At 42.9% G+C, this 10,892-nt stretch overlaps 1 protein-coding gene across 1 annotated transcript; it reads left to right on the top strand.

Moving 5' to 3' along the window:
- The first annotated feature begins 201 nt into the window (after positions 1-201).
- On the top strand, positions 202-2,128 carry LOC123747191 (outer mitochondrial transmembrane helix translocase-like). Its single transcript, XM_045729227.2, has one exon. It carries the CDS (start codon positions 209-211, stop codon positions 1,580-1,582), a length of 1,374 nt encoding a protein of 457 aa, XP_045585183.2. The 5' UTR covers positions 202-208; the 3' UTR covers positions 1,583-2,128.
- Positions 2,129-10,892: the final 8,764 nt, after the last annotated feature.

Genomic DNA, 10,892 nt, shown 5'->3' with positions numbered 1-10,892 from the left:
ATCTGGATAAAGGATTTGAGTTGGGACAGTGAAGTAAGGAATGGTGCCCACCGACTTGGACGGTCGGTGATTGAACGCCGACCTGCATGAAGCGAGACCGTCTCTGATGAAGAGACATGTACTTCATCTCCTTTTTGTGTGCACCACTCTTTTTTTTAGGTTTCTTATCTTTTTACTCCCAAAATTGTATTAAAGGTATATTTCAGATATGGAAAAACTCGGCTTATTTGTACAAACACACAGAGCAGAAGTTGAAGCAGTGATTAAGTGTGCACTGGTGTTCGTCGAGATTGTTCTCGCCGGGGCCGCCTTATCGTTGGCTCTGGGGATTCTCAAGCGCTTTATGTCGGTGTCACTGAAGGTCAAGGTCATGACGCTCAAGACCAAGGTCAAGAAGGTCACGATAATGGTCAAGGCCTTGTGGTACCTCTTAAACCTCCTGAAAGACCTTGTTATCCAGAGGGATCTCACAGATCCCCACATACCGGACGGCCGTGATGCCCTCCAGCACGATGAGGTCCTGTCCAAGCTGTGCAACCTTCTGCAGGACTTACATGGGGAGGAGGTAGAGGGACCCAAGCAACTACTGCAAGACCTCTGCGATGTCTGGAGGAGCCACCTGAAGCAGGACAAGTCTTCAGTAACCGAGGAGAGCTGCACGCACACCACTCTGACCTCGACGGAGGAGTCGAGTTCTGACGAGGACGGCCTTAACGAATTTGAGCGGCAACTCCTCTGCTGCCTCAAGACGCCGCAGGAGATAGTATCAACCTGGGAAGCCATCGGAGGTCACGAGGACATCCTCGAGGAAATCGATACCCAAGTGGCAGGCATTATTAAGTTTAAAAAGTACTTCCCTCATAACCCATGCCACCATCCACCCAGCATGCTGCTGTACGGGCCGCCGGGGTGTGGTAAGACCATGATAGCAGAAGCTGTGGCAAAAAGCTGCGGCATAAACCTGCTAACGGTGACGTCTTCCCTCGTCACGAGCAAGTGGCACGGTGAATCGGAGAAACTTCTCAACGCGGTTTTCACCCTAGCTTACAAGAGGCAACCAGCTGGAATATTTATAGACGAGCTGGATACCTTCTTTTCGAAGAGAGGGGAGAGTGAGGTGCGCGGTTACATGCTGGGAACGTTCCTCACCAACACCAATGACTTCGACAGAGAACCAGACAAGCTCATCTTTATCATAGCCGCCACTAATCGCATGGACCTTATTGACTCCGCTATCCTACGCCGTTTTCCGCTTAAATTAAATGTAAACGCGCCGAATTTTCAGGCCAGAAGACAGATACTAAAACTTTGCCTCCAAAAATACGAGGTCGACTCGTATATAGACTTAGAATCGGTAGCTAAATTAGCTACAAATTGTTCTGGAGATGATTTAAAAAACATAGTAGAAATTACTTTTGCTGCTCTAATACGACAGTACATTCGGGAATGTTGCGAATCAGATAAAGATAAAAACTCCGGTGCAACGAAGTTTCATCAAAGACATGACCGCGTAGCCTTGCCACCTATTACTCAACAGATGCTAAAGAGGCAGGTGATACTATACAAAAAGAGGAACATGTAACTGAGAGAAGGGGAGAGTGTACCCTCTAAGGGTATTGAGACAATAAACTAACCCAAGTTATTTTTGTAATTATCATAAAGCATTTTTATTATTATCATTATTACTATTTTCGACCACAGACGTGGCCACACATTTACCAAAAATTACATTTGACATTTATCAAAAAGCAGTGACTAACTTTCGCCCTCCTGGGCGGAGGTATACTGAACTCTGTAAATACTATATGACTACTGGAACACTTTATTATATTATTAAGTTGAAGATTATTACAATATACTGGACTTGTCCCAAAATTTGCTATGTAATGCATCAGTTATACAATGTATGTGATGTAACAATAACCTGAGCTTGTAAAAGTATCTTAATTATCTTCAGTAGTTAAGTGCTCAATAACACACTAGTTCCTATAGCAGCTCTCCTACTCAGATAGCTGCTATAGAAACTAGTTTTTTTTTTCTTTTCCAACCGTCAGTTTTAAGTGCGAATTTAATTAAAGTACACCCCATCCCTATCTTGGGAGTATAGTACACCCACATTCCTCTCTAAGGAGTACATAAAAGTCCTGGGTTCACTAATGACTTTTATTGCAAGGGAAGCAACGGCCACTCCAGTCCTCCAACCAGAGCGCAACCCCATAGTCTCCTGAGACTGATGGATGCCTACTACTACTAACAATAATATATTATTTTTAATATTATAATAATATATATTATATATTATTAAATATAAATATTATTATATATTATTACAATATTAATAATGATGAAATTATTAATATAATATTTGAGTTGTGTGTGGTAATTACACAAAACCACGCCCCTCTATGGTCACACGACTACATCTTGTGGTCTTGTGTCCACAGGACCCGGGGAAAGTCTTCCCCGAGAGGTTCTGCAGTGCCCTCAGCGAGGCTACCAGCCTGCTGCAGGAGTAGTAGTACCAGGGAGCGGGCCTTCCGGCCCTCGTCTGCACGAGCTCGTGCCTCTGGCGCCTTACAACCTGCTGCTCCGGGTAGATGGGACTCTCGACAGCCTGGGAAGGCAGCTCATCTTTGGGAAAGGAAAATCCTGTTCTCAAACCTCCGCTGCCTCGCGGCCAAACGTACTTATGGGAAGGGCTTCAGGAGTCAACCTCGAGGAAAAATCCGGAGGTGGAGCCCCTAAGTTCGTTTTTTACTTCAACCTCGTTCTGGCTTCAGTGACGGTTGAAGTGACAGACATTCTACGGTATTTAGGTAGATCAAATTCCCTCCCAGCTCTCTGTCTGATAGAATGTCGATATAAATTGTTCTATGAACACGGAGTGATTTTCTTATTGCGAGTGAGCCGATTGATACATTTAGTTATGTGTAAACTTTTTGGTTCACTCGTACTTGATTGATCAAGAATTATTGTGTTATTTCAGGTGAGATTAAGGCACCTGCAATGTGAGTAAGATTAAAGACATGTTTTATTTGCTGGAGAATACTGAGTAGAGTAAAAGCCTAATGTGATCTGATAATATTTGTTGAGCGGTGTTGTCGTTCTATCACTGAATTCCACAGCAGAGTGTTGCTATACTCTGTCAGTTATCTATATAAGCGAGCGTACCAGTCTTTTAGTACACATTTATATACAAAAATGATGGAATGCCTAAAAAATGCCTAAAAATGATGGATGCTTACTACTACTACTATATACATATTATAAATCGTGTTTGAACTTAAACCCACCCTCACTCTCCATATTGTTTGCCTGAGGCTGAGTTAGAACACTGAGTACGTTTAAGAAACTTTATGCTGAGGCAATTCACCACTGATTTATAAGAAATGATCTGGCAGTAAGTGAAGTGCTAGCCAGACTGGTGATCTTAGGCAACATACTTTTGTGGTGGGTAAATCAGTAGTAGGGAGCCCGAGTGAGTGCCAGTGGATGAAGAGATTGGGGACCTGGGAGCTGCCGGTTTTACCTCTCTCCTTATAGGCTATAAGGCTTAATAACCGTGACTGAGGTATCCCCTAAAGTGGACAGAGCCGCGATAGGCAAGCTGTCCTCCTAATACAGCGACGCATTTGACGTATACTCAAACTAAGGCCAAAAAATGTCATAAAGGAAAATGGAAACGGCTCGCGAAAGTGACGTATTCTCCCGTTTTCTGTTTTGGGTTCTCTGGTAGGTTAGGTTACACTTTAAATTGACTGATTTCTTAACGTTGGGAAACCTAAGGCGGAGGGGCTGGGTTGTGACCACCTGTGATTATGGCGGCCTCGAGTGATTATAGCGGCCATTAGTGAATGTGGAGTGCTCGCGTGATGGTATTGGCCTCGAGGGATGGCGTTGGCCTCGAGGGATGGTGTTGGCCTCGAGGGATGACGTTAGCCTCGAGGGATGACGTTGGCCTCGAGGGATGGTGTTGGACTCGAGGGATGGTGTTGGCCTCGAGGGATGGTGTTGGCCTCGAGTGATGGTGTTGGCCTCGAGGGATGGCGTTGGCCTCGAGGGATGGTGTTGGCCTCGAGGGATGACGTTGGCCTTGAGGGATGACGTTGGCCTCGAGGGATGGCGTTGGCCTCGAGGGATGGCGTTGGCCTCGAGGGATGACGTTGGCCTCGAGGGATGGTGTTGGACTCGAGGGATGGTGTTGGCCTCGAGGGATGGTGTTAGCCTCGAGGGATGGTGTTGGACTCGAGGGATGGTTTTGGCCTCGAGGGATGGTGTTAGACTCGAGGGATGGTGTTAGACTCGAGGGATGGTGTTGGCCTCGAGGGATGGCGTTGGCCTCGAGGGATGGTATTGGACTCGAGTGATCATGTTGGCCTCGAGTGATCATGTTGGCCTCGAGTGATCATGTTGGACTCGAGTGATCGTGTTGGACTCGAGTGATCGTGTTGGACTCGAGTGATCATGTTGTCCTCGAGTGATCGTGTTGGACTCGAGTGATCGTGTTGGCCTCGAGTGATCGTGTTGGCCTCGAGTGATCGTGTTGGACTCGAGTGATCGTGTTGGCCTCGAGTGATCGTGTTGGCCTCGAGTGATTGCAGTGGCCTCGAGTGATTGTAGTGGCCTCGAGTGATTGTAGTGGCCACGAGTGATTGTAGTGGCCTCGAGTGATTGTAGTGGCCACGAGTGATTGTAGTGGCCACGAGTGATTGTAGTGGCCACGAGTGATTGTAGTGGCCTCGAGTGATTGTAGTGGCCACGAGTGATTGTAGTGGCCACGAGTGATTGTAGTGGCCACGAGTGATTGCAGTGGCCTCGCGTGATGATGGTTCTATGGTAAGGTGGTGCTCAACCTCCACAAGCTCAATTACGTGAGTACATTCGTTCACACATACACACATACATTGCCTTAAACACTCAACAGCCTGTTTTTGCCAATATTATCCTACTCAGTCAGGTAAATTGTGCCACATTAATCCCTAAACCGTATCAACAGCACACACAGAAATCACAATAACGTGATGCATCAAATGAACAAATATATATATATATATATATATATATATATATATATATATATATATATATATATATATATATATATATATATATATATATATATATATATATATATGTTGTTAGAAATGACCGAAAAGTGAGATTAATAATTCTAACACGAATTTTCTCAATAATTCTTATGTTTCTTTTTACTGTCGATGGTAATTGAAAAATCAATTCTCCAAAATTAATTTTTATTTCTAGTCTGACGCGACGCTTGAACGCGTTTCGTAATAACTTATTACATTTTCAAGGACTTTAGTTTACACACACACAACTGTAACCTGAAAACACTGTTGTTGTTGTTAAAGATTTAGCTACTCAGGACGAAGTGTCCATGTAGCACGGGCTATGGTGAGCCCGTAAAATCTAAAAAAAAAAATAAACAGAGTCTTACTTATACTAACACTAAACAGCTTATCCGTCTTACTTATACTCGCTTTTGGGTGAGGTGATATGGTGCATCAGTTTTGGATGAGGTGAACAAACTTGTGACAAATAAAAGATAGAACACGAAACAATGGGTATTAGTTGGATATGAGAGAATAAGAATGGAAGTAACTGTAGAGGGCCTATTGGCCCATACTTCCTCTTGATGCTTCTATATTGGTTCGGAGTCTTGAAGTGGGTAGAATAGTTGTGCATTAATTGGCTGTTGATTGCTGGTGTTGACTTCTTGATGTGTAGTCATACATCAAAAAGTCAACACCAGCAATCAACAGCCAATTAATTAATCAGCGTTCAATTCCCGACCGTCCAAGTGGCTGGGCACCATTCCCTTCCCCCGTCCTATCCCAAATTCTTATCCTGACCCTTTCCAAGTGCTATATAGCTTGGCGTTTTCCCCTGATAGTTCCCTTCAATCCCAACAAGTATAACGGTATGACGATGGGAATAGGGAAAAGGAGATCAGAACTTATAAACATCATGAATGAGAGGCAACCAAGGAATCGCAACACGAAAAAAATTGGGTAGATAACTTGAACACTAACACCGGCGGTAAACATAAGGGGAGGTGATCAGCAGCGTTTGACACACATTAAAACATCGTTTAGAAAACTAAATAACGGCTCCTCGAAAGGCAATCTGCAAAAAATAAATTTTTGATCCAATATGCAACACGATTGGTGCCTGAACTAACAGGATAAAGATTTAAATTGGTACTGTAACTAGATCTTACAACCCGAGAGGATTGAATAAACAGAAAGGATATGATCACAACATCCCAGATACCGAGGGGGTTGATGGCTGAGTGGACAGCGCTCGGTATTCGTAGTCCTAAAATTCCGGGTTCGATCCCTGGCGGAGGCGGAAACAAATAAGCAGAGCTTCTTTCACCCTGATGGGCCTGTTCATCTAGCAGTTAATTGGTACCTGGTAATTAAACAGCTGCTACGGGCTGCTTCCTGGGGGCGTGTAACAAAAAAAGAGGCCTGGCCAAGGACCGGGCCGCGGGAACCCTAAACCCCGAAATCATCTCCAGATAACTTCCACATAAATACACAAGGTGGACGGACAAGGGCAGGCTCTATAAGTCTGGGTGATAGAGGACACAGGAGAACATAAGTGGAAGCCGGAGAGCTATACCGCCACACCAGACACCACAACTTAACATGCCTCTCACCACAACCAACAGCTGAGCCCATTAAGACAGAGCCCTTAGCTTAACCATATATTTCCCACACCTATAACATTATCCCCAAATTCTACCACAAACATTGCTGCAACCACTATTCTCCTACCACAACTACCATTACCAAATCCTTCCACCACAATCCCCACCGCTGCCTCTTGCTCTTTAATCAAAGAGCGAAGCACCGACATGTACTCTTCAAAGCAGATAAAAAGGGGTTAGAGCCTGGATGAGGGAGCAGGCGGGCTTCGGCAACTGCCACGGAATTTCAATGGGATCAGTGTAATAAGCGACCCGATGAGTCAACCCCGATGAGTCGACCCGACGAGTCGGCTCTATGAGTCGGGGCAGGTGTAGGGGACGCATATCACGCTGTTCAGGGTCAAGGCTCAAGGAATATGATGAACAAATACGATAGGGAGAGGGAGGAGAAGCTCTCCATTATTAAACATGAATTTCTAAGAGATGTTCGCTTATGGTCTATACTAAACCAAAAAAATTCAGTAGGGAAGATGCGACTCCTCCTTCTACAAACATGCGATTTAATATTTACAAACATGATCAAAGTGGAGTAACAAATTATATGTGATAATTATTACGTGTGACAAGAGTGCAAATATTGTTTGATGTACTAAGACCTCAGACGTGAAACCATTTCAATTATCTGTATACATTTCCATGAGGATCTTTCCCAAATGATCTGTCAATGATTTTTCTCAAATGATAATATTGCGATATTCGCCAATATATCACGTGGAGGGCTCTAGGCTTATGGACGCTACAAATGAACTACAATAGGAATATTTGTAAGGATCTAACCATCGAAGCCTCAATCACAAGTTGAGTGTAATGTTGGCATGAAAACAGACCAGCAAATGTTATAGGTAACTTGGGTTTGCCAACCTTCTGAGTGTCATACTAATTTACAAAGTAGATTGTCTCTCTTTATATGTTACAGACAAGATTATAGAATTTTTTTTTATCAATAACAGGCGACATACCTGGAAGCGTAATTATGACCGTTTTTCTCATATGATATCAACAAATGCATGGAAATTATTCAGGATATATATATATATATATATATATATATATATATATATATATATATATATATATATATATATATATATATATATATATATATATATTATACAAGCTGAAAATTTCCGTCAAGGCTTTTGTGAAGTGAGTTCAAGTGGATACCAGTTGTTGTTGTTGTTTTAGATTTACCTACTCTGAAGAAAAAGTTCCAAGCAGCACGGGCTATGGTGACCCCTTCGTACTCACCTGGCACAGGAGATGTGCGGATATATATGCCTCGGATATCAGTTTTTGTATAATCGGATATATAGCGTTTGGTAAGGTGAAACACCTTAATTATGTACCAATTGTCACACACTGCAGCTTACCAATCATTTGTGTTCGAGCGATGGTTGGGGCAGCATACTGCGCGGTCTCTCCTGGTCTACAAGATGGAAGAGTGTAGCCTAGTGCTAGCTGGCTCTTGACAGTTCGCTGTCAACTGTCAACCGTCAGTTGACAGCAATTTCTTATCTAACGCCTCGCCAGAGTCTAAGCTATTGTCGTTGTATTTGCTAATTATTCTCGTGTTGTTTTTCTGGATATGTCTGGTGACCCACCTTGTAATGGGATATTATTTTGATGTAACTGATGTGTATTATCGTTAAAACTTGTTGTATTATTCATCTGTTACTAAAACGTTTTGAAATGGTAATCTTTAGAATATATATGCTGTATTATTTATCTGTTGTATAAATTTTGTTAAACTATTTTTCTGCTATATAAAAGCGGTGCATCATTCATCTCATTTATGAATGGGTTGCATCATTCAACAGGTGAGCAAGTGTATTATTTTATTCATCTGGTGTAAAAAAGATTTCTAATTCATCTTCCGCGTAAAGTGGATGTATTATTGCATCCATTGAGAAATAAACGAGGTTTTTTATTCATCTGGTGTAGAAACTGGATATATTTTTCATCAGGTGCCTAAAAGTGTGCTGTTTTATATAATTGATGAATAAACGTGTTGTATTATTTATCTGGCAATCCATTCTCCTGTTTACATAGTAGTTTTTCTTATTATGTGCACCATAGATTGCCACTTTAAGCAATTAAATAGTAGAGCTTTATACTATTCTGTATAGAGAGTCGGAAAAATAGAAGCTACAAACGAAATTACATATTCGTAAACCTAGTGTAGCACACACGTATGTAGTAAGCTAGGCCTTAGATATCGAGTATTAGGCCTAGGAAGGTTAGGTTAGGTTAGTTTAGTTGGTCTTTGCAACATTAGTAGAAAATAGCTTTCCGATTGTTGTCCGCACTTCTCTCTCTCTCTCTCTCTCTCTCTCTGTCTCTCTGTCTCTCTGTCTCTCTGTCTCTCTGTCTCTCTCTCTCTCTCTCTCTCTCTCTCTCTCTCTCTGTCTCTCTCTCTCTGTCTCTCTGTCTGTCTCTCTCTCTCTCTCTCTCTCTCTCTCTCTGTCTCTCTGTCTCTCTCTCTCTCTCTCTCTCTCTCTCTCTCTCTCTCTCTCTCTCTCTCTCTCTCTCTCTCTCTCTCTCTCTCTCTCTCTCTCTCTCTATCTATCTATCTGTGTGTGTATATATATATATATATATATATATATATATATATATATATATATATATATATATATATATATATATATATATATATATATATATATACTATGGTTCTCATCGTTACTATAAGTACTATGAAAGCAGGATAGGTTTGATAGTACTTATCAAAATACTATCTTTGTACTTATCAGTACAAAGACTGATAGCTGAATCTGGTGTATGCAAGTTTCGTATCTTAATTATGCAATATAAAAGTTATTCACTATTCACCTGGATATACAAATATAGCGTTATTCATCAGCTACATAAAAATAGAATATCAGTCAGTAAACATGTTGAATGATTCATCTGTTAAATAAACGCTTATTAATCATCTGCTGTATAAAAATTGTGTATTATTAATCTGCCTTGTAAAAGTAATGTATTATTTATCTGCTGTATAGAGGTAGTGAATTATTCATCTACAGTGAGAAAGTAGTGTAATATTCATCTACCGTGTTAAAGTAGCGTTATGTTCATCTACCATATGAAAGTAGATATAATATTTATCTACCGTATTATCGAGTCTTTGATCTCCAGCAGCCAGAGTGGCTTTGCATGTCCAATTAACTCGCATTACGACTCCGCCGAGGGTACTCAAGGCATCTGAGCCTATCATTAGTTCTGCGCACTTCTCCAGAGCAGCCGTCACTCTAACTGGGTGGGATAGTGTGACATCACTCTAACTGGGAGGGATAGTGTGACGTCAGTCTAACTGGGTGGGATAATTTGACTTCACTCTAAGTGGGTGGGATAGTATGACGTGCAAGGAATAGAGTAAAATAGGTTGACGGGGCTCTTCACACTGAATGAGATAATGTGTAGTGTGATGTGGCTAACTGAAATAGGGTGGAGAGTTGGAACTAGGTGGAAGAGTGTGGCCTGACCGGAACAGAGAGGCACATTGTGATGTGGGTGCAATAGAGTAGCATAGAGTGATGAATTGTTTAAAACAACGTAGCGAGCTCATTTTTGAGCATTTTAAAAGTCGTGAGGAATCGTTAGGAACACCACGGTCTACCACCGAAGCGGCACTGTGGCCAGGAACACCAAGGTTCACTACCGCAGGCGGCACTGTGGCCTGGTACACCAAGGTTCACTACCGCAGGCGGCACTGTGGCGAGGAACACCAAGGTTCACCACCGCAGGCGGCACTGTGGCCTGGTACACCAAGGTCCACCACCGCAGGCGGCACTGTGGCCTGATACACCAAGGTTCACTACCGCAGGCGGCACTGTGGCCTGGTACACCAAGGTCTACCACCGCAGGCGGCACTGTGGCCAGGAACACTAAGATCCACCACCGCAGGCGGCACTCTTGCCAGCAACACCAAGGTCCACCACCGCAGGCGGCACTGTTGCCAGCAACACCAAGGTCCACCACCGCAGGTGGCACTGTGGCCAGCAACACCAAGGTCCACCGCCGCAGGCGGCACTGTGGCCAGCAACACCAAGATTTTAGCCTGTGTTGGACCTCAAGAAGGTGCAGGTGCCATCATTATACACACAACTGGGCCTTACGGCACAATTAGTCACAGTATATAGCTCTATAAGGACTC

Source organism: Procambarus clarkii, chromosome 94, assembly GCF_040958095.1.
Source record: "Procambarus clarkii isolate CNS0578487 chromosome 94, FALCON_Pclarkii_2.0, whole genome shotgun sequence".
Taxonomy (NCBI): Eukaryota; Metazoa; Arthropoda; class Malacostraca; order Decapoda; family Cambaridae; genus Procambarus; species Procambarus clarkii.
The sequence above is the reverse complement of the archived record's forward strand: the minus strand, read 5'-3'. Positions and strand labels throughout refer to the sequence as shown.